This window comes from Herpailurus yagouaroundi, unplaced genomic scaffold (assembly GCF_014898765.1).
Source record: "Herpailurus yagouaroundi ecotype Mexico unplaced genomic scaffold, PumYag 428, whole genome shotgun sequence".
NCBI lineage: Eukaryota > Metazoa > Chordata > Mammalia > Carnivora > Felidae > Herpailurus > Herpailurus yagouaroundi.
The window spans coordinates 1,741,909-1,769,466 of NW_024412645.1; the positions used below are offsets into that span (position 1 = coordinate 1,741,909).

The 27,558-nt window shown below is 55.9% G+C and overlaps 1 protein-coding gene across 2 annotated transcripts; it reads left to right on the top strand.

Moving 5' to 3' along the window:
• The first annotated feature begins 329 nt into the window (after positions 1–329).
• Positions 330–17,113, top strand: LIF (LIF interleukin 6 family cytokine). Of its 2 annotated transcripts, none has more exons than XM_040463807.1 (4): positions 330–443; positions 10,643–10,762; positions 12,563–12,741; positions 13,476–17,113. In XM_040463807.1, exons 2-4 carry the CDS (start codon positions 10,744–10,746, stop codon positions 13,884–13,886), a joined length of 609 nt encoding a protein of 202 aa, XP_040319741.1. In that variant the 5' UTR covers positions 330–443; positions 10,643–10,743; the 3' UTR covers positions 13,887–17,113. The 2 variants fall into 2 exon arrangements, with proteins under 2 accessions (XP_040319741.1, XP_040319740.1); XM_040463806.1 differs by lacking the exon at positions 330–443 and adding an exon at positions 8,193–8,399.
• Positions 17,114–27,558: the final 10,445 nt, after the last annotated feature.

Consider the following 27,558-nt stretch of genomic DNA (forward strand, 5'->3'; position numbering starts at 1 on the left):
CTGGCCTGGGTCACCCAGGCAGGCTGGGTGCGGCCCAGTCAGTTGTGACTCAGGTCCCAGCGGCCTTGCCACGCAGCACTGGGTAGGGGCATTGGGCACAGGGTCGCCCCCTCCCCAGCCCCAGCCGCAGCCCCACTTTTCCCCCTTGGCCACCCTGAAGATCCTGCCCTTGTTAGGCACAGTCTGGCCAGGGGCCTGGGGTTCTCTGCCCCTGTTGCACCCAGCCCTTCAGCCAGGGGGTGGGGTGGAAGTGGGGGGAGCCTCAGGGCCACGCGGCACTTGACGGGAAGTCAAGTGGGGTGCAGCGTGAGGAGCTGTCTCCAGAGAAGATTCAGCAAGAGAGGGAAGCAGAGGAGGCCTGGCCCTGAAGTCGATGGTGTCCCATTGAAGACCTGGAAAACACCTGTGAGACTCCAGAGGGTCCTGCGCCAGAACAGACCACGGTAGGCTTCCCTCACAGGGCAGGGCTGGGGCGGGGGGTGGGGGGGGCGGGGGTGGTCCCACCCCCCCCCCCCCCCCCCCCCCCCCCCCCCCCCCCCCCCCCCGGGGGGGGGGGGGGGGTACCTGGTGGCCTGCACAGTTCTCCGAGCCTCAGTCTTCCCAGCTGTGTAACAGGCATGGGAAGACATTCCCTGCCCATCTCACCAAAGATGTTGAGGTAAAGTGGATAGATCGGATGCTAGATTCGAAAGTGTTATGGGTCACTAAAGGTTAAAGATCACGGAAGAGTGGAGGAGAGAGAACTGGATGGGGAGGCCAGAATCCTGGTTTTATGTGATCCCAGAGGGTCACCTCTCTTCAGGGTATTGATTCCTGGATTCCCAAGGGACCCTCAAGTTCCCTTTACCCCAAAGAAGTAGAGGGTTCTGAGGCCATGGCAGCCTGGTTTTTCCTCAGATGGAGATGTGGCAGGCAGAGGATCCCTGTCTCTTTAGAAGGGGCTGTGGTGGGTCATGGGGTGGACCCTGCCTGCCTATGCGTTGGGGAGAAGGGCAAAGCGAAGTCCCTCACTGGAGGCTCTGGGGTGTGTGGTCAGTCAAGGTCACGGCTCCTACACTTTTGACCTTGTCAAGCACAGGGCTCGACCACTCTGCTTTGTTCACTCTGTAAGATGGGCCTAATTGTGGAAGCACCAGCTTGGTGAGGAAAAAGGAAAAACACAACTGAAGTCTGTGCAGAGCTTTGTACCAGAGGAGAGGGCACCTTGGCACGAATAACCTGAGAAGGGGCTGGACCCCAATCTTGCCATCAGCAGTTCCTGACTGTGGAGAAGCTTCCGGGATGGCGGGGACATTGTCCCCAGAGCCTGTCCTACGTGAACTAGGTGGTTCTGGGGCCCGAGGTGGGTGGGAAGGGGCGGTGGTGTCCCCAACTCCCTCCTTCCAGATCTCCAGCTGGATCCAGGCACTCCGCCCCACCCCAGCCCACTGAGTGTGGTCATTGGCGCCCCCTTGCGGCCGGTACTCGGGGCTCTCCCCTTCTCTTCCCCACGTAGGTGCTGGGCCAGGCCAAGGTTCGCCCAGGACCCATACGCGTGTGTCCTCTTCCCCGGTCTTGGCCAAGGGCCTCTGCTTACCCTCCATTCGGTGCCTCAGGCATCCCCGCCCACTTCCTCAATCCCCCCTCCCAATTACCGCCCTGCCCAGCCCTGGGGGAGGCACCGGCGCGAGAAACGCCATCCTGGGGCTTGGTGGTGCTGTGGCCAAGGCGGCTGCTGCTGACTGGGCAGTGGGGGGCGCTGCAGCCCGCGGCTTGGAGCGGACCTAAGTGGCTGGGCGGAGGAGAACGCAGGGCTCCGAGCCAGGGACCTAGCTAGCTCTCAACCTTGCCGGGCCCAGCTTTCCAGGGCACCTGGAAGACTTTCTCTGTCCTCCACCACCAGACCCCCAAAGTCCACATCTTGAAAAGCCGTTTCTGGATCCTTTGAGACTGATGGCCTTCTCTAGAAAGAACTGTTTCACAGCTGAGGCAGCTGAGACTCCAAGAAGCTTCCTTCTGGAATTCTCACAACCGAAGGGGACTAAAACTCAGGGTTCCCAGCTCTGTCTGAGAGTCCAAGTGAGGCAAACCACACACATGCTGTTGGGGGATGTGCTACTAATTTGCTATGTGGCCTGTGGCCTTGGAAGAGTGACTTCCCTTCTCTGGGTCCCACCTGTGGAATTTTAACAGCTAGGTTAGTATCTATAACTTAGGCCCACCTTCCAGAGGGTGTTGCTACCCTCACGGGTTGACGATGTTCCGTCCCATTTTGTAGATGTTGGAGGTCTGAGAGATGACGGCCCCTGTCTGAGGGCCACAGCTCTTAAGTGTCAGAGCTATGACTGGACCTGAGGTCTGGCCAGTTGCTGAGCCCACCTAGTTCTCCCCCACCCCTCAGTCTCATCCTCCCAAACTTTTCCCTTTACAAGTGGGGACACCGAGGCCAAGAGAGGCCATGATGGTCTCTAAGTTCCCTCGTCCTCCTCAGACCTCTTGGGAGAAGTGGGCTTTCAGAAGAGAGTCTAAGGATGGGGAACTATAGGCCACCATCCTCCTTCTGTGAGGGTCCCCTGCTGGCCGCCTGCCGGCCAGAGTGCAAGTGGAAGCTCCTGGCTGCGGAGGGGCTGGCAGGGATACTGGCTCTCCCAACTGCCCACTCTGATCCCGGGGCAGGCCTGGTCCCACCCAGAAAGGGAGGAAACGGAAACAGGGTCCTGGGGTGGGGCCGGGGTGGAAGAGGCCCTGCTGGGCAGGAGATCAGAGCAGGATTGTGTCATGGAGTCCTGTGGCTGATAAGCAGCTGAGTGACCGGCCCAAGCAGAAGGAGGGGCTCCCCCGAGACGACACATCCCAGGGACCCCCATGGCCCCTGTGGCCAGTGGGCCCTGCCCGGCTTGCGGGCCACACCTGCCATCCAGGGTCCTGTTGTGGGGAGGCTGTGGGGGTGTGGGGGAGAACCGGCTCCATCACACTCTGTGTGGCCTTGGTCAAACGTTCAGCTCGCTGAGCCTCAGTTTCCATGTCTGTGAAACAGGATTAAAATGCCTCCTTTGGAGGTGCCAACTAGGACTGAAGTTAATAGGGGACTTTAGGAAGCACTTTGTAATGCTTGCTTTGGGGGACATTAATTGGGACAGAGGCCCATGGTGGCCTTTGGGGTTTGAAGTGTGCCAGCCATGTGCCCCAGAAAGGGTGGGAAGCAGGGCTGGAGTGGCCCACAGGTGCAGGGTTTGTGGGAGACAGGCATCATATCCAGATTGCCTGAGGGAGGCAGGGGGAGGCCTGGCCTTCTCCTTGCTCCCCAGGAGCTGCTACCCTACCTGGTCCTGTCCCTCCCCTGACTTCAGGGAGCTCATCTTTTCTTTTCTTCCCAGGGAAGAGAATGGTCCAACCCTGACTGGGCCTTGTTCCCTCCATCATCCCCACCCACTGGGAGGGGGCCACTCTGCTCTTTCCATCTTATCACCTCCCACCCACCGTCCTCAGAACATTTCCTCAGTCCCTGCAGGCACTGAGGGACAGTTTGGAGAGAAGGCCTGACTGCCTCCCTGACATCATCTCTGGGGTCGGGTTGGGTGGCTCCAGTGAGCTTGACTCGGGAGGGAGCCTGGGCCCCACCTCTGGCTGGCCAGTTTCAGGCTGAGTGGGTCCACAAGGCTGCTTCCTGTTCTGTTTATTGCCTCTGAGTTCAGGAAATCATTGAGTGAAACATCCTCCTCCCCCCACCCTCCCCCCCCACCCCCGGCCCCATGATTATTTAATAGGAGCCGAGCTGTGGTCTCTCTCTTTTGGAAAATCCAGTGGGAGAAGGAAGCTGTCAGCTCAACTCTGACATCAGCTTTGTCCCTGTGCCAAGAGTCAGGGTGGCCAGGGCAGGGGGGGCCTGGGGTGGGGTGGGGAGGAAACCAGCTGCTGGTGGCCCCCGTGACGTGAGGCTGCCACACGGTTCCCAGGGGCGGGAGCTGGAGGGTGAGGGGTAGGGATTTTGGAGACACACTCAGGACACACACACACATACACACACGCACATGGTCATGCCTCCTCGCTTGTGACCAGAGACCCCCTGCCACGCACGGACTCACACAGACACAAGGTCAGATGCATACGTGTACAGGATTCACGCACACAGTCACTTACACATCCACACAGTTACACAGAGGACTCACAAGGTCAGCTGGAGATGTGCATGCTTCAGCTCTCTCCCACAAGCAAACAGACCAGCACAGGCACACGCGTGCACATTTATAGGGTCAGACATGGCTGAACACAGATGTGCAGACACACAAAGGCCCTTGCTACACTCACGTTTGAGTGCCCATTCAGACCCAGACAGACAGACCCATGGGATGCCCGGCAGGCACTCCCAGACACGGATTTAGCCTCTGGGTTGTAGGCTACCCTGCTCCAGCCACCGCCTTTGGTGAGGATGAAGGGCTCCTGTGGATGAGTAAGGAAAGGCCCATGACTGTCCTCACCCCACCCAGGTGGGGCAGGTTGGGGTGGGGAGCTGGGGGTCTGAGGCTACGGAAGGGAGTGGACAGTGGGAGGTTGGGGCCCATGAGGGCCTTTGTCCCACACAAGGTGATGACAGGCCTCCACCCCACACCAGGAGCACCCGCCCCACCCCGCCCCGCCTGCAGCGCTTCCCGTCCATTCCTGAGCTGGAAGGGATGGCGGATGACATAGAAGTCATGAGTCCCATGCTGCCAACCGCTGAGCGACCTTGAGCAAGTCACTCCTCAGCCCCTCAGGGCCTGGCTTTCATCATCGATACCAGTGGCTTACAAACGTTGTTGACCGCGACCCACAGTTAGAAACACATTGCACCTTGCAACCAGAAGATGATGCGCACGCTGACACATACAGACAACGGGAAAAAAAGTTTTGTGGAACGGTGCTTGCCCTCGCTCCGGGCGATGCCCGATGATTTTGCCATTCCATTTCCGTTTTGAAAGTGCTGCGGCAAGCCCTCCAAATTGAATCCATGGGCTGCTAAGAGGCCACTGAAACCTATAGCATGATAGAAAGTATTGCTCTCGACATGTTCCTGCTACAGTCTCGAGCTAGTTGCAGACTCAGGGAGAGCCCGGAGGAGGGCAAAGTGTTTACAGAGGGTATGCTGATGAATGAAGAGAGAGGTGAGCAACCCATTCTAAAGATGGAGATGCTGAGGGCAGACTCCGGAGTGGAACCAGACTTCCTGCAACAACATGGGCCTTGGAGGCAGCCTCTTGACCCTGCTGGTGATGGGATCAGGGCTCTGTGGGCTGATGCTTCCCTTGCAACTTCTATCAGAATTGAAGAAAAAATGCAGTCACTCTGATTCACCTCCAGGGGGGTGATTCCTGACGCAGAACCAGTCGGGAAATGTCCGGATGATGATGGGGGCAGTTGGAAGCAGGCCAGGATGGCTTCGGGCCCTGTGCTTGGCCCTGAGGGGTATAGTTGGTCCCTGCCAGAGATGTGATGGGGTGAGGGTGAGAAAGAGCAGACTATATGCCCAGAGCCTGGGCCTCAAGAGTCCTAACAACAGCTGGGCTCTCTAGAATGCTGAGGTGGGAAGTATTACTTATTCCCTGCTGAGGTTCTGGAAAGCTGCCTGTCCCCCCAGGACCCACGCCATGCTCTGTGTACTGACCCAGGGGCCCTCTCTGGCCTAACTCTCTGACCCAAACCCCTGACTCAAGCCGGGGTTTGAGCCCCTCCTGTGACCACTCAGATCTCTGGTTAGAATGACCGTCACGTGTTAGGCACTTTATCTGTGTTTCCCACTTAACATCCTCATGACAGCATTATAGGATTCCCTACTTCCAGAGGGAAAATCACGGCTCAGAGAAAGGAAGCCGGTTGCCCCAGGTCACACAGCTGGTAGGTGGTGTGGGCAGGATTTGAACCCAGGTTTGCCTGGCTCTAAGCCACACCTTTACCCATGGGCACCACCACCAGCGTAGTCCTGGCTGGCCCGAGCTTGACTTGCAAGACGGGGCCCTGGGCCACAGGAAAGTCCACAAGGGCATGTGGATGGTTTCGTGGTACTGCGGGCTGCCGGCTGGGGCCACAGGTGTAGCTACACTTTCACTTCTCAAGTGTTGAATAATGAGGTGCTTTTCCCTTTTTGGACAGGACACCCAACTTCCAGCGCTGTGCCAGGAATTCCTGAGCTGCTCCTGTCTACTCTGGCTGCCCCTCACTTGCCCTAGTCCTGGACCACAGCCTCTGACCCCCACCTTCCTCCCCGGGGCCCATCTGACTCCCCTGAGCTCATTTCCCAAGTGGGAACATCAAGGCACGGGGCTGGGCAAAGCTCGTGGCTAAGAGCAGCTGCTGGTTGGTTTTTCAGAGAACTGAGATCTTAGCTGGGCACAGGGGAGGGGATGGTGAAGGAAGGAGGGGGCTGGCCTGGGCAGTGGGGGTTGCCCGGAGCACTGTTTCTGGGTCACTGGTCTTGGGGAATTCCCCGATGCCCAGAGAGCTGCTTACCTGGTGAGTAACGGCTACTGGCTGCCCACACAGGATGCCTGACTGTGAGGGTACCTCCCAGCCACCCCCCTGCCGATGGCCACTGCCACACTGCCCTCTCCCCTGAGTGCCCTGAGGCCCAGGAAAGAGACAGACAGACAGGCAGGGGGCTGGCCCCCGCCCCCACATCCCCCCCTGGGGCTCCGCAGGGGGCGGCTGGTGATTCAAGCCCCTCTGAGCTGAGCTATGTCTCCTTCCTTCTCAGATGGGGCCTGGGGGTGAATCAGTTCCTGGGGGCGGTGAGCCCGGGGTCAGCTGCTGTCCTCAGCTCAGGCCTGGGGTGGGGGTGGTCAGGGGCCAGGAGGGGACAAGGGGGGAGTGAGCGGACTGCCATGCCATTCCCCCCCATGTAAGCTGTCTGATCTCCCCGGGGTGTCCCTCAAGGGTCTGTAAGGGTGTCCTGCCTCCATTATCCTCTCAGCTTTTCTCCCTCAGCCCTGGAGTGTGCCCACTTTCCTCATTTGTAAAATGGGGACAAAACCCCCTACCTTACGGGTGAGGTAAGGATCCTCACCTGGTAGGAATCAATGCTGACGTATAGAGGGCTTGCTGGGTGCCCAGAACTATGCTGAGCCCTGACACCTCACGGCGAACCCACAGAGTAGGTACCATTATTCCCATTTTATTGATGGAGAAACTGAGGCCCCAGGGTGCTCACTTCTCCAAAGTCACCCAGCTCATAACTGGCAAAGCCAGTTTCTGACTGAGGCCAAAGTCCACGCTTCAAACCACGAAGCTCTACAATGTCTCTCCACGAGACATTTGGCACAGAGAGCTTTTGGAAATTGTGAAATGCATTTAAAAGCTACTTAGCATCTCTTCTGGTGTAACCCTAAGCCAGATGCTGTCAAGAGTACAAATGAGTACCAGACCCCATCCAAGCCCTCGAAGAGCAAGGAATAAGACTTGTCTCCACTTGAAAGGAGAGCAGGCAGGATGAGGCAGACTCGAGCCAGTCTGGGCCGTGTGCAGGGGAGACATCCTGGAAGAAGTGGCCTATGTGTTCCTCATCAACCTTTGCTTTCATCAGAGTGGGAGGTGCTTCTGGTATCACCGTGGCCTGCAAGCCAGAGGCCTAGGTTCCAGACCCTGCTGTATTGTCCCTGCATGGCCCTGGGCAAGTGCCTTGACTTCTCCAAGCCTCAGTTTCCCCATCTGAAAAATAAAACACTTGTGACTTTCTAGGAGAGGCTTATGGATGGAGGGTAAGAATCAGCAGAAAAGGAGGCCTGGATGGCCACATGCAGCAGACTGTGTTGGACAGAAAGAGACCTGAGGGGCCCAGGGAAGGTCGACACATGGGCTTACTTCCTGGAGAGGAGATGAGCAAGTGGCTGGCACAGCCACCTGGAGACAGCACCCTGGGGCCCTGACCTGGCAGTGCCCTGCCCAGGCAGAGAAGGGTCCCATGTGGACCCTTCCTGTCCCCCTCACTCTGAGGCAGGTCAAATCCCCAGCAGGCCAGGGTGCAGGAGCAGGACAGGCTGGGGATGAAGTCACAGCTGGAAGGGGCTGAGCTGGGGCTGCCACTCCAGGGTGGGGCCTGGGGTCACGACCCTGGGAGCATGCAGCCAAGAAGGGAGGATGCCTTCCGTGAGGAAGCCGAGGGGAAAACACACACACACACACACACACACACACACACACACACAGCGTAGAGAGGGAGGGAAGAAAACAAACTCCAGGAGACCAAAGCTGGCCTGGAGCGCGGTCTGGGCGGCCGATTCCTGGGGACCGAGGCCACGTTGCAGGCAGCTCACAGCCTGGCGGCTCCAAGACCCTGCCCAAGCTTCCCCCCAGAGGCCGGTGCAGGTGGTGCCTGGACATGGACAGGAAAGGGAGGCTGGGCCTGGGGTGCCAAGGGGCCCACAGCTCTTGGGGAGCATGGACCAAGTCAGGTACCGTGAGAGGGGAAACTGAGGCATGGGAAGGGGGCCGGTTGGGGAGGGAGTTAAATATCTTCTAGACTCTGCCCCCACTTCCTGTTTCCTGTGGGGTGGGGCTGAGATTACATGGTGATTGGGGGTGGATTGTCGGGCTGGCGTGGGACCTGGGGAGCCAGAAGACAGTACGAGGACCCGGAAGTCCACTCAGAAGGATGCAGGGAAGAGACAGGGGCAGGAGAGTGGCAGCACAGGGTCACAGCCTCTAGGAAAATCAGGGCACCTAGTGAGAGTCTCAGGTAGGGGAACAAGGGGATCCATAGATGGGGCCACAGTGGGGCCTTGGTCAAATGGATTTGGGGTCCACATCAGAAGCACCAGGCTGAGTCAGGTGACAGGGGTCCAGGAGATGTGGCATTAGGACTGGAGGCTGATGCAGCGTTCATGTTGATGTGCTCTGTGTTCATGTCAGGCCCTCCTGCGGGAGAGTAGAGGAGTGCTGTTGGGGTCATCCGAGCTAGGCTGGGGTAGGTGGGCCTCCTGGGGGCCTCTGCCCACCCACAGTAGGTGCATGGGAGGAGCAAGTGCCAGGTGGGGTCTTCTATGGCCCTCCAAGGAAGAGACCAGGGAGAAGGTAGGGAAGAGGAAGGAGAGCCAGTCTGGACTCTACCAGCCTCCTTCCTGCTGGGAAGTGCCAGCTGGGATGGGCAGTTTTATCACCCCACATCCCAGGCCCTGCTGGGAGAGCATGAGGGAAGTGAGCCTGGAGAGGGCAGGGTGTGTGTGGGGGCAGGGGGACCGACCGCAGCAGGCACGAGGGCTCGTCCTGGCATGATGAGGGAGGAACGCGTGGCTGGGCAGGTCCGGGATGTGGCAAGAGGCAGGAGCTGGGGGCATGCATGGGGGATGGGTGAGGGGGTGAGTACGGGGTGCTAGGGGTCAGGGAAAGGCTGTGCGTCTCCCTGGTCTTGGAAAACCAACTCTCCCACATTGTTTTCTGGTTGGGGTCAGGCTGGCCCTAGGGGAATGAGACATCTCCTGGGACAAAGGGTGCCCCTGACCACTTGGGGGGACAGTGTGGTGCCAGATATGTGTTCTCTGGCCAGCATTCACTCACATCATTTTTTGGAAATGCTTTTTGGGGGGAGCTGTCCCTGTGCTCATTTTGCCCTGGTCCTCACCATTCCTTCCTGCCTCTCCTCACTCATTTACAAATCTAACTGGCCACGATAGACACCAGAATTTGTGACCCTGCCTTACAGACACCTTAGAGGCACCTTTTGAGGGCCACCATTATTCTCTGAGGCTGAGCCCCAAGGGGCTTCCAAGGCAGGTTTTGAGGGGCAAGCTATTTCTCTCGTCCCCGGCCAGCCCTCAGCATCCTGAGGAAGAAACCTGGGTCTCTGCTTCAGGTGTCCCTCCAGAATGGAAACACTGGACCACCTTCCCCTGAAGGGCAAGCTGGGGTTGCAGAGTTTAGGTAAACCCCAGACACACAACACCTTCCCAGAAGTTTCTCAGGCTGTCCCCAAGGAACTACTAAGTCACAGCAACCTCTCCCCTCCCCATCTTCCCAGCCCTTGCCCAGCCTCACAGGTACCTGCGGTCAGCAATGCAGGCTTGCTGATGGTGGTCAGGGGGTCTGACCCTGTGGAACTCTGGGCAACCTGTTGCCTTTGGAGCCCCATTTTGCCCAGTGGCAATGGGCAGGTTGGAGGAGGCTACCTCTGAGGTGCCCACGTTCAGTTCTGCTTTATTACTGTCTAAAGTCCAAGCAGGGCCCCAGCCCCTCTTCCTGGAGCCTCCTTCTCAGCCAAGCCCCAGCCTGCCTCCTCCCCACTGCCCCCAAAATCCCTTGATCAGGGGGCCACAGGTGCCAGCCTCCATCTGCTTGCCTATGGTCAAGCCACCTCCCCAAACCCAGGTGAGTCAGGGCTGTCTGGAGCACCTACAGCCACGGGGACCCCGATGACTCGGCCTGGGGACCCTCCTTGCCCTCTCCAACTTCAAACAACTCCTAGGGCGAGCCATTCAGGAAAACCACAGGCTGTTTTGTAGAAGAGTTCATTATAATTTTATCAATCAAATTCTTAGAAGAGGGAAAAAGTCTGCTCTCTCCACCCTCCCCCTTCACTCCCCCCCCCCCCCTCAACTCTCACTTTCTTCCATTCATAATTTCCTATGATGCACCTCAAACAACTTCCTGGACGGGGATCCCTGCTAAATATAGCTGTTTCTCTCTCTGTCTTACAACACAGGCTCCAGTATATAAATCAGGCAAATTCCCCGTTGAGCATGAATCTCTGAAAACTGCCGGCATCTAAGGTCTCCTCCAAGGCCCTCTGGAGTCCAGCCCATAATGAAGGTCTTGGCGGCAGGTAAATCCACCCGCCCCGCACCGGCTTCCGCGCCCCACTGCCGGTGCTGCGGCAGCTTGGGGCACTTGGCGATCGCGAACGGGACACCCACCCGCCTCAGACACACGGGCTCCGGGCACCCGTGCAACCGGCCCGGGCTGCCGGAGGCGCTGGGTGGCGGCCGGGAGCGAGCGCAGACACATGGTCCCGGCACCGCGCGCCCAGCCTGCCTGGGGGCCAGCAGGTTGGCGGGCAACGGAGGGGGCTGCCGAAGCCTTCCTCCTGCTCCTCCTCCACCTCCTCCGCTTCCTCCTCCTCCTCCTCCTCCTCCTCCTCCTCCTTGTTCCTGCCACTTTCCCTTGCTGCTCTTCCCGCTCCGCTTTCTCCCGATTCACCCTCCCTCTTTCTTTCTTTCTGTCTTTCCGCTTTCTCTTTTCCAACCGCGTCCCGGGCTGCTCCCAGGGAGGGGCACCGGCCGCCAAGCAGCTTGCAAACTCCGGCGGGGACGGAAGCAGGTGCCGCCTCCATCTGCTAGTGCCTGGAAAGCTGTGGTCTTTGCTAGGTGAGCGGGGGGTGTGGGGGGCCCCCGACCATCCCCGGGGGCCTCAGAGCTGCCTGGGGATGTTGGGAGGAACAGGGGACCCAGGAGAAGTGAACTTGAGGCTGCCACTGTCCCAGCAGGGGAGATCCCTGAGGCGCTCCAGCACCCCCCCCTTCACCCCAGCCTCACCGGTTCTCCAGCCTCACTGGTCTGCAGACCCCCAGCTCCTGCTGGTGGGCCACCAGGAGAAGCCCCTCGGAAGGGACCTGAGAGTAAATAGGGGAAGCAGGCGCCTTGGGAGGGAGGGGCGACCCAGGACAGGCCCCGACAGCTCCCAGCTCTCCTGTCACCTTTCACTTTCCTTCCTCCCCCACCAACCTGGCTGCCTGTGACCTTTTCCCTTTTCTCTTTTCTGGTTGCACCATTTCCTTTGCCTCCCTAAGGCTCTGAGGGCCTGTGGGACCCCAGGATTTTCCTTGTCCTAATCCAGGGCCTGGGACAAGAGGGGGATGGCATGGAGGCAGGAGCTGTGCAGAGCAGGTGGTGGGGTGGGGGGTGGGGGTGGGGGGACAAGAAATTCTGAATGATGATTTGGGGTTGGAGAGGGGGCAGAATTGCAGAATTGGGGTGGGGTTGAAGGTCCCAGATAGGCGAGTGGCCACATTTGGAGAAGGAAAGCTATAGAAGAGATGGGGGAGGGTGGCAGGCGAAATTAGGGGACAAATGACCCTGGGAGTCAGAATCAAATGACAGGTTTAAAGAGATAGAAGAGTGTCAACAGAAGATCCACCGCCTCCCCCACCAGGGTCCCATGGGGTCCCCATCTGGGAGACCTGGCCCGCAGTGGGTCAGTGAGCATGAAACAATGTGCAGGAATCTGGACCATCCTTCGAGGTGGGAAGATAGGGGCCTCTCTTTTTCTTGAGACTCGCTGGGCCTGGGGCATGGTCCCTTCCACCCAGAGGGGCAAGAGGCCTCAGGGGAAAGGGCTGGGTGGTTGGTGTCACCCTGAACCCAGCTCCCCGCTGGTGGGAACAGCTCGTGTCCTCTCAGGAAAGAGAAGGGAAAACTGGGAAAGTGGAGGGAAGCAGAGCTAGAGAGAGAGAGACATAGAAACAGATGCAGTGACCTCATGAAAACCAGAAGCAACCAGGGGAAGATAGAGCCGGAGGGGGAGCCAGGGCACTGGTGTCCCTGGGGAGATGAGGCGCATCTTCTGCCATGAGCCCCCTTGCCCGCCCCCTGCCCCCTGCTCATGGCTCCTTCCTGCCTATTCCCAGGAGTCGTGCCCCTGCTGCTGGTTCTGCACTGGAAACATGGGGCGGGGAGCCCCCTTCCTATCACCCCTGTCAACGCCACCTGTGCCACACGCCACCCATGTCACAGCAACCTCATGAACCAGATCAGGAACCAACTGGCGCAGCTCAATGGCAGTGCCAATGCCCTCTTTATTCTCTATGTAAGTCCCCCTTCCAGGTCCTGAGAGAGGAGGGAGGGAGGGGGGAGGGCCGCTGCACTGACCTGGGCTGTCGGGGCTGGTCAGGGAAGAGAGCTTTTGGAGCTGGAAGGAGGGAATGGGGAAAGGGCTTGGTTCAACCACATGCGGACTCCTACGGCTTCTGAGCCCCCCACCCCACCCCCAACCCAGGCTCTGAGACTGGAAGCCACTTTCCCAAGGTGCCCAGTTCATCCTGGGCAAAGCTGGGGGAGAAGGGAGAGGCCGGGCACTGATGGCCTAGGGACTCCTCCCCCACGTGGAGCAGAAGGCCGATGAGAGACAGAGAGGAAGTAGGGGGGCCTAGAGAGATGCTTTTGGGAAAGTGGGCTGCGGGTGTCTGGAGGTGCAAAGCCGCCGAGGAAGAAGAGGAGGACGGTGGGTTGAAAGAGCAAGTGTGCGTGGTGTGCCCGCAAGAAGTGGGACATGGTGTTTCCCTTCAGTCCCCTGATGCTCTTGCTGGTGGTGATGACGATCCCTTGCCTGGTGTGGCCCTTGATTCTTTACCAAGTGTGTTCACACCACGATTATTCTGGGCTCTCCTAACAATCCCAAGATGCCTACGGGGCAAGTAGTCAGCTCTCTGTGCCAGAGGTGGGAAACTGAGACCCAAGAGCTCACCCAGAGGCTTGGTGGCCGGGCTGAAATACCCGTCCCCGACCCCCACATCACCTCCCCTCTCCCTCTCTGCTCCTCAGTACACGGCCCAGGGGGAGCCGTTCCCCAACAACCTGGACAAACTGTGCGGCCCCAACGTGACGGACTTCCCGCCATTCCATGCCAACAGCACAGAGAAGACCCGGTTAGTGGAGCTGTACCGCATCATCGCTTACCTTGGTGCCTCCCTGGGCAACATCACCCGGGACCAGAAGGTCCTCAATCCCAATGCCCTCAGCCTCCACAGCAAGCTGAACGCCACTGCAGACATCATGCGGGGCCTCCTCAGCAACGTGCTCTGCCGCCTGTGTAACAAGTATCACGTGGCCCATGTGGACGTGGCCTATGGCCCTGACACCTCAGGCAAGGACGTCTTTCAGAAGAAGAAGCTGGGCTGTCAGCTCCTGGGGAAGTATAAACAGGTCATTGCTGTGGTGGCCCAGGCCTTCTAGACAGGAGGTCTTGAAGCATGCAGTGAGTGACCTGAGATCTTAGGCTCAGGCAGCTGTCAAACTGTGGCCAGGGCCCAGAGCATCGCCAGACCCAAGTGGGGACTGCTGGCAGACCCCGAGGGGTTTCTGGACAGTCCATTCCCCTCTAGGTGGGCTGTGATGAAGCCGAGCAGAATCAAAACACCCAAAGGCAGGGCCTATCTACAGCGCCAATTAGAAGAAGGCACCCCTTCCTCTGGAGACTGCAGCCAGGCACTAGGGTGTCAGGCTGGTCAGGGGATTATGGGCTGGACCTCTGTCCCCACTTGTCCCCTTGGCCAGGGACTTTGTGAGAAAACTGTACAAGTTGTCCATGGTGACCCTGACCATGGGGCAAGACAGCAGGGGTCAGGGGACTCTCCCAGCCCCGCAGAATGACTGCCATTGGTGCCTTTGCTGCCCCTTAATGTAGGTTTTGGAAGGTTTGACTGGGCTCGGGCAGGCCAGAGGAGCTGGGGTCCTGAGGACTCCTTGGCCCCTACAAGTATAGCGAGTGGAAGTTAGAGAAGGGAGTTCTGGTTTGAGATGCTCCTTCTCTTGAGCATGATTGGAGAGCTCAGGCCTAGGGACTGGACTATGAGGCAGAAAGTTCCAGAATGAGCTCGCTGGCATTCAGGCTCCTAGGGAGGCAGAAAGGCCACCTTCGGGCCTGGGAAGGAAGAGAGGTCCGGAAAGCTTTGACAAGCTCTCCTTGCCCTCAGGCTTTCCTGAAGCCTGGGATGGCCAGGGTCTGGTGGCTGGACCTGGGGGTAGGGTTTGTGGAGGTGGGCAGGTGGCAAAGTCAGCTGAGGAGGTTCTGAGGGGACCCAGATTCTTCCTTCTGGGCAATGGTCTATAAGGGATGGGAAGGACTAGGTAGTTAAGAGTGGCAGCTCACATCTGGGACCCAGGGAGGCCCTGTGACGTCACACAAAGGTACTTGAGGGGGACCAGAGGTCATCTCTGGTTCCTAGGGCAAGGGAACAGCAGAACCTGAGGTCAGGGCCTCAGAGAAGCCTGAGAGCCGAGAGTGCTGTGTGTCTGACCCAGCATGATTGTCTATTTATTATGATGTCCTATTTATATTAACTTATTGGTGCTTTAAATGGCAAAGTTAATTCCCCTTTCCCTGCTTCCTACCCAACAGAAATAATATGATGGCTCCTATAGGAGCCAGGGGCCAGGCCTTAGCAGGGACTGGTCCAGAAGTCAAGGATGTTACAAGTGGAATAAGCCTTACGGGTGAAGCTCAGAGGAGGGTCAGGATCTGAGAAAACTGGTCAGCCTTGGTGGGGGAGGGGAGCAGGGGACCCGGCTCCATACCCCATCCCAAATGTGACTTGCTCTGGGGGTATCAGGATCCTGGCTGCAAGGCAGGCCAGGCCAGTTTGTGGAGTGGCCAGGGGCCTTCCACAGGGCTGCCATGTTGGTTGGCTCCAGGGGGCTCGTTCAACTCTGTGTTTTCTGGCACCTCCTGGAATTGTGATCAGGGGCAACATTCGTGGTTGGAATGGTGCTCCTAGAGCACTGGGTAAGGCATTCCTGGTGGCCTGCTCTGCTGCTCTTTCCTTGTCCCCAGGCTGCCTCTAAGCCAGCAGTTGAGGGGCTCTGGAACATCCACATGCAGTACCCAGCATGCTTGCACACAGTGGGGAAGCTCCTTCTCGGGTGGCCCAAACACCCACAAAGGGCGAGAGGGCCTGGCTGGACCTTGGGAAGCTGGGGCGGTGCAGGGAGGAGCTCCCTGCTCCAGAGAGGAGAACAGGGAGGCCCTGGGCCGAGGACCAGGAAGCTGTGGTCCCTGCTGCCCCACCTCCCCCCACGCCCCCACCCATGTCTGGGCTCCCAGGCAGGGAACCCGATCCTTTCCTTTGTGCTGGGGCCAGGCTAGTGGAGAAACGCCCTCCAGTCTGGGAGCAAGGGAGGGGGTGCGGAGCTGGGGCAGCTGCTAAAAGCAGCATTCTGGCTTCTTCTCAAACCCTAAGCGGGTGGCGGTCCTAGTGGTTCAGCCAATGTGATTATGGTACTTTGCACTCACTTTGCACCTCTCTGTCTTCTCTGAGCACTTTACCCATGCACACCAGGTGGCAGGTGGTGAGGCAGCAGGTGGGTCCTGACTCCTGGGGCAGGGGGCAAGGCGGGGGTGCAGAGCTGGGAGTTGTCCGTCCCATTGGCAAGGCTATTTTGTGGCGGGTGGCAGAGGAGACCATGAACCTCTTTCTGAGGCTGTCTTCATCTGGGTCACACTCACCCTCATCCAGTGTCTGAGCCTGCTGCCCTCCCTGCGCTTTGGTGAACACGGCTCAGAAGGCTTGGGGCCAGCTGGGTCCTTAATCATCCCATCACCTTGAGTACACCGACTCCCAGTGCTGAGCCCACCTGGGCAGCCTCTGAGGCCCAGGGACCAAGGGGATCTCCTTCCCTGAGCCCAACACGGACCCTCTGCCTCCCTCTTCCTGCCTCTGCCCTTCCTGCCCCTATTTCCTGCCCTGCCCCTCAGCCCCCATCCTCAGCTCTCTTTCTAGAACCAATCCAGAAGACCACTTTGCACAGCATCCTGGAATTATGGAGCTTCTGTGTGGAAAAAGCTTTGCAGGGCAGGAAGCTGTCCTTTTCCTCGTTTTTCATCTGCTGGTGTGGACCCACACCTGCATCCTGGGTCAAGAGGAGAAGGGAGAGGCTGTCAGCAGAGGAGGGGGTAGGACAGTCATTTTGTAATTTATGGACAAAGCAATATTGGGGACTTTATTTATTTAAAAACATTTTAAACAAAAAGAGCACCGCTGGTTTATTTGTCTCTCCTCTTCCTCTCCTTGCCCCTCTTTGGGGACTCCCCCAACTCCTTCCTCCTGAAGCAATCCCACCCCACCTTGCTGACTCTCCAGAATAGACACAGCATGTGGGGTTGGAGGCTGGAATCAAGTGAGAATTTCCCTTCAGATGGTACAGAGGTCCTTTTAGATCACCCCACCCCCCGACCTCGATTCCAGTACCTGGACATCTCTCCCATTCGCACTGCTGGCTCCGTTTGTGCCTCCGTGTTTCCCTCCTTCCTTTCTACTGGACAGGACTTGGCCTTGTGGGACAAATTCCTCTTTGATGAATGTACCCTGTGGGAATGTTTCATACTGACAGATTATTTTTATTTATTCAATGTCATATTTAAAATATTTATTTTTTATACTGAAGGAATACTTTTTTTTTTTTAAGAAAAAAGAGAAATTAATAAAGAATCTGCTCTTGGCAAGCTCTCCAGACTGTATTGATGTGGGAAGACGGGGCTGAAGGGGCCGAGGCTGTCTCTCCACCCAACTGAGTGGAGTTCTGCTCGACAAAGGGCAGGCGGTTGGGAAGAGGGGGGCACTTCCACCGGGCAAGGGTGCTGGCATGGGTGCATGGGGGTGGTGGGCAGAACAGGCACAGGTAGAACAAGGTGGGTGGGTTCCAGACCCTGAAGTGTTGCCCAGAAAGGCCCCAGCCCTCTCACTGTAGCCCCATGAGTCTCTAAGAGCCATTTAACAGAGAGAGAAACTGAGGCTCAGACAGATAAAGCCACTTGCCAGGGGTCCTATTGGCAGAGTGTTTAGCACCACCCCTGAGCTCCAAATCTCATGCTCTTTCTGCTACATGGAACTTCAGGGATCTAGAAAATTCCAGCTGCTGTCCTCAAGGAGTGGCCCAGTGACCGTCCAAGGGGAGCTAAAGGGCGTAGGCATGAATGACTTTGGAGCAGGAAATCTAAGTAAGGGTCCTGTCCAGAATTGTGCAGGATGCTGGGGCCGGGCCGGGGGTTTTCTGTCTGGCTCTTCTAGGCCTAAGCAGCCCTCCCATAATGAACGCTGCTGTCCTGTCCCTCTGTCTGTTTCACATGTGGGGACCTCCTTCCACTGCAACCTTCTTCCTAGCCTCCTGGGACTCCTTCCTTGGGGAATAAGGGAGGTTGGGACCAGATAGCCATAGACATAGAGGCTCTGGGGTTTGGGTCTTGGGGCTCCCCCAGCTGAGATTCATTTGAGGATCTGGGCAGTTTTTCTGAGAGTCACCTGCTTGCTCTTTCATGAGCGTTTATAAGCGTCAGGTCCTGTGTTGGGTTCCAAAGGTGAATAGGATACAGTCCAGGACTTCTGGAAGCTCAAGGGCCAGTGGGGACAATGACTGAGCACATCCGGGAGGATGTGAATGATGAAAGAGGCACATAGAAGGTGCCAGAGGCCAAGGTGGAGAGAGCACTCACTGCACTGGGTGTCAGCAGGGGGCTCAGTCGGTGGTCCTCCCTGCTGTCTGTGCAATGAAGGGCCTTGACCCACGACACTGGGCAACGTTGGCCTCACCTGAGAGCTGATCAGGAACGCAGAATCTTGCTTCCACCCCCACCGCAGACCTGCTGAATAGAAATCTGCCTTTTGACAAGATCCCAGGGGATTTGTGTGGCTATCCAAGTCTGAGAAAGGCCACCTTGCAGTCCTTCCTTTTCTCACTCCTCCTGAGTCTATGAAGATGCCAAGTGTAAATCGTCAAGGGCGGCACAGGCAGTGGCTTGGGAGGGGGAGTCTGCCTGGTCCCTGGGGCCTGACCCACAGCTATTTGGGTCTCTTCCTCCCCAAGTCCAGCCGGTGACGGCCCCTCCCAGTGGGCTGGGTCCCATGGTCAGGCTACTCCCCACCAGCACTGCCCTCCTTCCCCTTCTCTCCTGGGAGACAAGGTTGTAGCTTTTCAAAAGAAGTCTTTACTAGGAAACAAGAGGAAAACAAAACAAGCACCAAGGCACAGAAATGAGGGAAGTACAGGGATGTCACATCCTGTCTGCTGTGCTGTGGGGCCAGCCAGGTGCCTGGGCCCCTAGGTATTTCCCTCGCCTCTGTCTGAGGCAGGGGAGTTCGGAGCTCTGGGTCCCTGAGGAGAGGACAGGTGCTCTGTGCTTTGCCCTGCCCTGGCCAGACAGAACAAAGGACTGTTGATTGGTTATTGGATTACTGTCCCAATAAGAGGTGAAAACAATCAGTTGGTGGGAGGAAGGGAGGCCTTTGTTCGGCCTGGAAAGCCCTGCCCTTGAGGCCTGGGTCCTCAGCGGCTCTGCCACGTGCAGTCCTGTGACCCTCCCGGGTGAGCTCAGCTCTCTTATCAGTGAAACTGCAAGAGGAATCGGTGATGAATGCTGTTCTGTCTGCTTCGAAGGGCTGCCAAAGGGATCCCATGAGCAGGGAGATGGAAACACTGTGGGAATCAGGACCGGCTAGGTGGAGTTGGAGGAAGCAGAATGAATTAGGCACAGGCGCTCTCTCTGAAGGGGAAGGGCTCCTTTCCCCCATGAATGCAGAAGGCAGAATCTGACAGCTCAGAGGCCAGGCGGCCAGATGCCGGGCTGATGGGAAACGAGGCAAGCCGAGTGGACAACCTTCCAGCTGATGGTGGTCCTCTGACGGTGGCCTAAGCCCCAGGCTTGGAGGAGACCGGCACGGAGGGGCCTCTGACCCCAGGGATGCACTGGAGCCAGGGGCAGCCCAGATACCCAGCTGAGCCTTCTTCCGTCCTGGCTTTCAGGGGGTCAACAGAACAGGGGAACTCCCATCCCAACAGGATGATCACCAACAGCTATCCCCCTGGACACACCAGCTCACAGGCTCCATGATGGTCCTACAGTTTACAGTTTACAAAGTGTTTTCTTACTCGTCACTACATCTTCCCAACCATTTTGAAGGTGGGACTACATTACTGTTTCCGTTTTCTAGATAAACAAACAGAAGCCCCAGAACACTGAAGGACTACCCTGACATCACTCAGCTTATGAGAGATGCTCTTCGTGCTTGCTCGTCTTTTTTTTTTTTTTTTAACATTTTTTAAACATTTATTTATTTTTGAGAGAGAAAGAGCATGTGTGAGGTGGAGGAGGGGCAGAGAGAGGTAGATAGAAGATCCAAAGCAGGCTCCACGCCGACAGCAGAGAGCCTGACGCAGGGCTCCAACTCCCGAACCGCGAGATCATGACCAGAGCAAGTCGAACGCTCAACCTACTGAGCCACTCAGGCTCCCCACGAGTTTGCTCATCTTTATTTTCATCATCTGTACACTCACCTGGTCAAGACCAGTAAGGGCCTTTATGTGCCAGGCTTCACACCCAAGGACCTCAAGAATTAGTGATAGAAGAAAAATAATTTCTGGGTCACCTCTGCCCTAAATTTAGACAATGCAGTAGGAGAATTCACTTATCATGCTAAACTACCATATTTTTAGCAATACAATTAATGTTGAAATGGAACCACGATGTATTTATTTATTTATAGTCCTCTTTGTCCTAAACAGCATGCAAAGCAGCTTACAACATAAGGCACTTAATGAAAAAATTGATAAAATGGATCAAGAGAATCAGCATCAGAGAATATAAAAGCAGAGTGAGAAAACTAAGATGACAGAAAGAAAAATAAGTGTTTCAGATCACAAGGGGCCACATAGTTACCCTGATTGAGCTCCAAAGTTGGCTCTGAGATTCCTGGCAGCGAAAGGAAAAAGGGAAATGTAGTCTGTTGTGCAATTCTCTAAGTCACAAAGGAGGAGGCTTCCTTGAGGCTCAGGGAAAACAGAGCCTATCCTGGGACTGGTTCTAAAGGTGATTTCTCCCTTGAGACCCATGGGGGGTGGTAATAGTCGTATGATGGGTCTTGCAGTGAATGGATTCCCAGGGGTTGTTTCTGTAGTGGTCTTGGCAAAACCTGATGCCCGGCATCCAATGCAGCCCAAAGGAGAGAATTCTACAAGAGCCTAGGATGACACAGGTGCAAACCGGGGCTTTGGCCCAACCCAAGAGTGGGCTTCTGAGTCCTGAGGGTGCAGCAGGGGCTGACTGTGCCTCAGAAGCTCCCTCTGTCCCTAGGATTTTGAAGAACGTTTTTTACTGATGTACAATATACCTACAAAACAGACATCAGATGACTTCCTCCCTCCTGGAGGATTCTGTGAGCCTGGAGTTAGGCCAGGTGGTCCCTGAGGGGAGGGGTGGGGAGGATGGTACCATGACAAAGGCAGGGATTTGGGCCTTGAGTCTCTGCCCCTGCCTTGCTCCAAGGCCACTTGGATCCTCTGGGGCTGAGAAGAAAGTCTTTTGCTGGCCACTGGCTACAGTGTCCAGTACACTTCCCACGCCCCCTCCTGCCTGAAGCAGAGCCCAGCTTGAATCTGTCCCTTTGACTTGGGGGAAGCACCGCCCTGCTTTGGCCTCACTAGAAGAGCCAAATATTTCAATTATGAGGACGTGGTCAAGCCCTGCCCACTCCAGCCTCAATGACTGGTGGTGAAGAGAGGGTGTCTCTAGGGGGAGAGGTGCGGGGCGGGAATGAGGGAGCCGCAGACTCAGACGGGAGAGGGAACGGGAGGCTGAGCGGGGGTTAACGGAGCAGACAGGCCTTCTCCGCTGGCTGAGAACAAAACCACCGGCTGGGAGGAAAATATGTGTGAGGCATTTTTGTAATTCCAAGAAGCTCAGTCCAGCTTTTGCCCCGACGGTCAATGAATCAAAGCCAGGAATGGCTCTACCTGTCAGCAGGCTTTCTCCTGGCTCTGCTCACCAAGGCACCACCCCTCCTCCCTGGCAGGCCAGCTGGAACCCTCCCAGTTCCCCAGAAGGACGGTTGGCTCTTGGAAGAAGAGTGTGTCACAGGCAAAGGCCAGACAGGGGCAGCCTACGGGGAGAATTCTCAGCTTCTTCCTCTGCCTGCTGTTCTGGTCCCATCTTGGAGAGGGACTCGAGTGGGTTGAACGGTGGCCCCTGAAAAAATACATCCAAGTCCTAGTCCCTGGAACCTGTGAATGTGTCCTTATTTGGAAAAAGAACCTTTGAGATGTAATTAAGTTAAGGACCTCCAGGTGAGATCATCCCAAATTATCCAAGTGAACCTTAAATCCAAGGACAAGTGTCCTTATAAGAGACACACAGAGGCAAGAAGAGGAGGAAGCCATGTGAAGGCAGAGGCAGAGACTGGAGGGATGCAGCCAGGAACCAAAGAATGCCTGGGGCCACCAGACTCCGGAAGAGGCAAGGAAGTTTCCTTCCCTAGAGCCTTGGGAAGGAGATTAGCTTTGCCAATCCCTGGATTTCAGATTTCTGGCCTCCAGAGCTGTGAGAGAATAGATGGCTGTTTTAAGCCGCCCAGTTTGTGGTGACGTGTTACAGCAGCTGGAGGACACGAATATACCCATCCAACCTCCTTCAAGGGACCCTGCATTTTCATTTTGGGAATCACATGGCTCATCCTGCCCAACTTAACCTTCTGGGCTCACCTCACTCCCGCCCCCCTCCCTCTGGCCATGAGGTGACCTGGTAAATTTCCATACCCTTTTACTTCTACACACCTTTGCCCCTCCTCCTTCTCTGAGTAGAAAATTCTTTCTGGTCCTTCAAGGGCCTGCTCAAATGGACCTCTTCCATGAAGTCTTCCTTGACTCCTTCAGTTTGCCTGTCTTAAGTCCATTTTAGCTCCAATTATATGTTTGCATGGGGCTCTAGAATTCACCTAGCTCTTCTTTATGTGATCCTGTTTCACAAGGACAATGACACCTGCTGTTTGGGGAGCACCTACTATGCATGTTGTAGGTACTTTACACAGGTAATAGAAATATTAGCTTCCGTTTATTGAAAGCCCGTGCCAGGCACTTAACAGTGTTAGCCTATGTAAAATGAGCAGAGCACAGATCAGCTTCTTTCACATCCCCGGGAGCTGAGAAATTTAGAATCTCAGTCCTACCCGAGACAGGTCAAACTGAAATCTGCAGTTCAGGGTGGTTCCCAGGGGATTCTGTTCATTTGAGTCTGAGAAGAGCTGACCTACAGTAAGCACCCAGCAGGGGGCTGGGTCTCTCGTCTTTCCAGCTGTGGGAGCTCAGCCACGCTTGTTAAATTCTCCGCGCCTCGGTTTCCTTGTCTGTCACATGGCCCTTCTACAGCCATTGAGAGGAGTAGATGCCATAACATCTGGCATGTAGGCTAAGTGACCAGGTATCATATGAATATTCACGTCCCCTCTGCCTCTTCCCATGGTGTCCGCGAGGGCTGTCCATTTTTTGTGTGTTTATTTATTTCGCGCGAGAGAGAGACAGAGAGAGAGGGAGAGAGAGAGATAATCCCATTGCACTTTGTAAGTGCAGAGCCTGACTCAGGGCTTGAACTCACAAACATGAGTTCAAGCCCTGAGCTGAAATCAAGAGTTGGACGCTTAACCAACTGAGCCACCCAGGTGTCCCCAAGAACTGTCCATTTTTGATCCATTTCTAGAACTTTTTAAAAAATGCTCATTTATTTATTTTGAGAGAAAGAGAGAGAACATGAGTGGGGGAGGGGGAGAGAGAGAGAGAGAGAGAGATTGAATCTCAAGCAGGCTCCATGCTGTCAGCACCAAGCCCCACTTGGGTTCCATCCCATGAACCGTGAGATCATGACCTGAGCCAAAACCAAGAGTCAGAGTCCGTGGCTTAACGGACTGAGCCACCCAGGAGCCTCTTTTTCTAGAAATTTGAAAGCCCCTCTACCATGGTGAATCTCCTAAGGGAAACCTCAGATCTCCTGTAGGCAACAGAAGAGGTATTGGGATGCAAGGGGGCCTTTTGTCTCCCCCCCCAACCCCTGGCCCTTGCTAGGGACCCAGACCCAATACCTCCTCCCCCACTTCAACCTGGGGCATCCTCTAATTGCTTCCCCTCCCGCCCAGTGACCCCAGGGAGGTCCTGCTTCCCAGCAGCAGTGAACCCCCAAGGGAGGTGCTGGAGGATGAGGAGCCGATCGTGAGGTCAGCCCCACGTCAGCCCCTCTCACTTTCCCCGCCGTGGCTGGGAAGAGGCCGCTGAGCGGGTGCCAGCCACGGGGGAGGTCTGTCCCCTGCTCCCGGGCCAGACCACAGGCAGCCAGGCTGGGCTGCAGCCAGGCTGGGGGGAGGTGTTCTCAGCCCCCAAGCTCCTCTCTGTCTGGCCCTGGGGACCCCTCCCCGACCCCAGATCCCAGTAACCGCCAAGGGTTCTTCCAAGCAGGTGAGGTCATTTTCTCCACCAGACCAGCCTAATGGAAAGAAGTCAGCCACCCACGTGGCAGGAGTCTTGCACCCCCAAGTCTCCTGTCCAAAGATTCTTCCTGAGAGCAACCCTGGGCCCCCAATTTCCTCCATTTCATTCCCTCTGAGGGGCCTTCGGGAGTCAGCCTCAAACACCTATTGGAACAGAGCTCGATGGTCCAAGAGGAAATACAGGACAGACAACTTCCTAGACTATCCTCCAGAGTCCATGTGGGTCCCTGAGGACAGGCTCTGAGTGGGTCTTTGAACAAGCTCCGGGGTGCTCTGGTGCAGAGACAGTTTCTGGAACCTCTGGCTTCAGGCATCACCTGCTGCCTGCAGAGCACAGGTACAGGGACTGGGGTTTGTTTATTCTGTGTTCACAGCGACTTTTATCGCGGCTTGGTTACCATAAACCCTTTCTTCTGCTTTTTTCAGGGTTTCCCAGTGGTACTGTTCTCGATGCTCAGAATGTTTCCGCCAAAGGTCTAGGGAGATGTGTGGGCCTCTGGAGGGTGGGTGAATACAGGCTTCTGCAGGAGACCCTCGTGGAGATTCAGATCTCTGAATCAGGCAAAATTAGTAGTTCTCAGCCTGGGACTATTTCTTCCCAATGCTCCCGTCCCCTCCCCTGACACTGAGATGTGTGGCATTGTCTGGAGACATTTTTGGTGTCACACACAGCTGATTGGGTGTGCTACTTACTGGCATCTAGTAAGTGGGTGGAGGCCAGGGGTGCTGCTAATTGTGCCACAGTGCACAGGACAGCCCCCTGCATGAAGAATCATCGGCCCGACTGTGCCAAGGTTGAGAAGCCCTGGTTAAACGAGTCCATCAATAAATACGTCATTTTGCACCATCTAATCTACAACCAGACAAGATCCAGCCCCCCAGAAACTGACTGGACCCATGGCTTCTGCTCTTGGTTACATGCATTCATGCATGCGTGCATGTGTACACACATGTATACACACACACACACACACAGAGAAGTAATCCAAAAGGTGGATACAAGTTCATTCACAGAATTGTTGGGTGGTCCCCGGAAGCTCAAAGAATGAGAGGCCAGGAAGACTTCATCCTAGTCCAGACAGGACTCCCCATTGCTGTGTGCTCTGGACATGTCACTTCACCTCTCTGAACATTGGTTTCCACAAAATATAATGAGATAGGCTTAAGAGAGCACAGGCTTTGGGGCCAGATTGCCCTGGGTTTGGATCGTGGCTCTGTCCCTGACTAGCTATGAAAAACTGAGCTTCTCAGTTTCCGTAAGTCCCCATTTTCTTGTACGGTGTCAGTGGTCGGGGCGGGGGGGGGGGGTCCCACATCCCACCCTTGCAGGACTGCTGGGAAGATGAAAGGAAGGCTCCCAGCTCAATGCCACCAGCATGATAAACATTTCATGATGATTCTCTTCTCTGTCACTTCCAAGGTTCATGCCAGTTCAGAATCTCTACCCGGGCAGCACACTGGCCCACGAGCTTAGGGTTGTAGAAAACAATGCAGGACGCTGAAATTCAAATTTAACTTAATGTCTTATATTTGGATCTGGTAAGTCTGGCCCACTGCCTGCTTTTATAAATAAAGCTTTCTTGAAGCACAGTCACACTCATTCATGTACATATCGTCTCTGGCTGCTTTTCATGCTACAGTATTGTTGAGCATCTGCAAGAGACCTTATGATGTGCAAAGCCTAAAGTTATATCAGACCTTTTACAAAAAAAAGTTGGCTGAGCTCTGGTTTCTGTCAGGACATGATTGCTATAGGGTGGTGGGGTGTGTGGCTGGAGCCCACAGAGTAAAATACTCCTTTCTTGGGGTGGATGGAGGAGATATTTGCAGAAGAAAGTGGGCACTGTCGCCCTGGGGATGCAGCCTGGAAGCAAATAGAAAGAGCCCCGGCCTGGGGGTCCAGGGAGCCTGGGCTCTAGGCCTGGCCCCTCACTGACTTCCAGGTGACCTTGGCAAAGACTGGTCCTCTTCTCCGGGCCCAGTTCTTAATTCCGTCATTTGTTCAACAGGTATTTATTAAACACCTACTGTGTGCTAGAAGCTGCTGGATACAAGTTCCTGCTCTCATGTAGCTTCATTTCAAGGTGGGATAAGAGAGGATAAACACGTCCACACGCTGGCTGCTATCAGCAGGTTGAGAAATGCCCTGGAGGAAATAATGGGAATGCTGTGGCAGAGCCGCGTGGCCAGGGAAGCAACATTTGAGTGGAGACCCGATGGAGGAGGAGCCTCAGTTTCGCCATCCGCTGCCTCACTGGGGCTGCCTCCTCGCTGGGCTGCTTAAGGCAAGAATGAAGCAGTTCTGGCCAAGAGACAATACTTCCTCCAAATCCCCCTTGCATAAGACCACTAAGACAGGCTCCTCTGGCCCAGAAAGGAGGAGCTGCCAGCCAGCAGGGGCTGCCACTGGGTGGGTGCTGAGGGTGGGGGTCCGGGGAGTAAGAGGTAGAAAGGGGGAAAGGAGGAAGGCCCTAATCCTGACCATGACCAGCAGTTACGTCCCTTCCTGTTTTCCTGCACCCGGTCCCGGGAGTGTCTGGTCCCAAGCCCACAGCTGGCCTGACCCCAGCGGCCAGGAGGAGAACCAGGAGGGCTGCGTCACGTGGGCTTCCTGCAGACACGGCTCAGACCCCCCAGGGGCAGATCGGCAGCGCTGGGCAAAATGGGCCAGACTTTCTCCCAGCCCTGGCCAGTCCCCCTCCAAACCGCCTGACCCGGATGTCCTGGGAGGAAGGAACATGGTCCAGCCCTGTCTGGATGGGGGCAGTGGTAGAGGGTGGCTTTGGGACAGCCATCAAGCTTAGTGTATAGCCCCACCCTTGCTTCCCAAGCCCCCCAGAGCCCCCAGCAACATCATTTTATGTCCCATATTCCCCCTTCTTCCACATAGGACCTTCCCACTTTTGAGTTGTTTCATCTGGATTAGATTAATCTGGTGGACAAATTGCCAATGATGATGGTCTGATGCCGCGTCAGAGTGCTGGTGGCCCAAAAGAGACACCGCTAGGTCACATATTTACATTTTAATTGGGATCCTCAGCACCCTAAGGCAAATGAGTGACTAATGGTGGAATTTTAGGCACATGGCAAATTGGTGTGGGGTAAGGCCCCCTTGGATTATAGGGTATTTAAAAAATACTCCCTTACAGGTGACCAGGGCTGTAAAATTTACTAATGGAAAACTCATCTCACAGGCATTCATTTATTTAATTTCCTAATAATCCTATTGGAGAGGCAGGTCTCATTTTAGACTCTCATTCATATATTCATTCAGTGCCTGGCTCTGTGCCCGGCACTAGAACCCCACAGTGAAAACACAAGATCCCTTTTACAGGGGGGCCATGAGGTCACTGTAATAGAGAACACAACTGCCCGAAAGGAGGCAGTGGGGAGGAGAAGTGAGGGTGTCTCTGCAAGGACCAACTCTACTTCTGCCTTCTGACTCCTGGCCCGGTGCTCCTTCTGCACCAGCACAGCCCAAAGTGGGTACTACTGCTCTCCATTCTTAGGGGAAATTCATTGGCATTCAGAGAATACAAGGACCCTGCCTCTACTAATGTAACACTATGTGTCAACCATACTTCAATTTAAAAAAAAGTTTGGGGAATACT

Coding starts and splice junctions, on each gene's coding strand:
- LIF (XM_040463807.1), top strand. Junction 12,742..13,475: donor ATGCCCTCTTTATTCTCTAT/GTAAGTCCCCCT, acceptor TCTGCTCCTCAG/TACACGGCCCAGGGGGAGCC.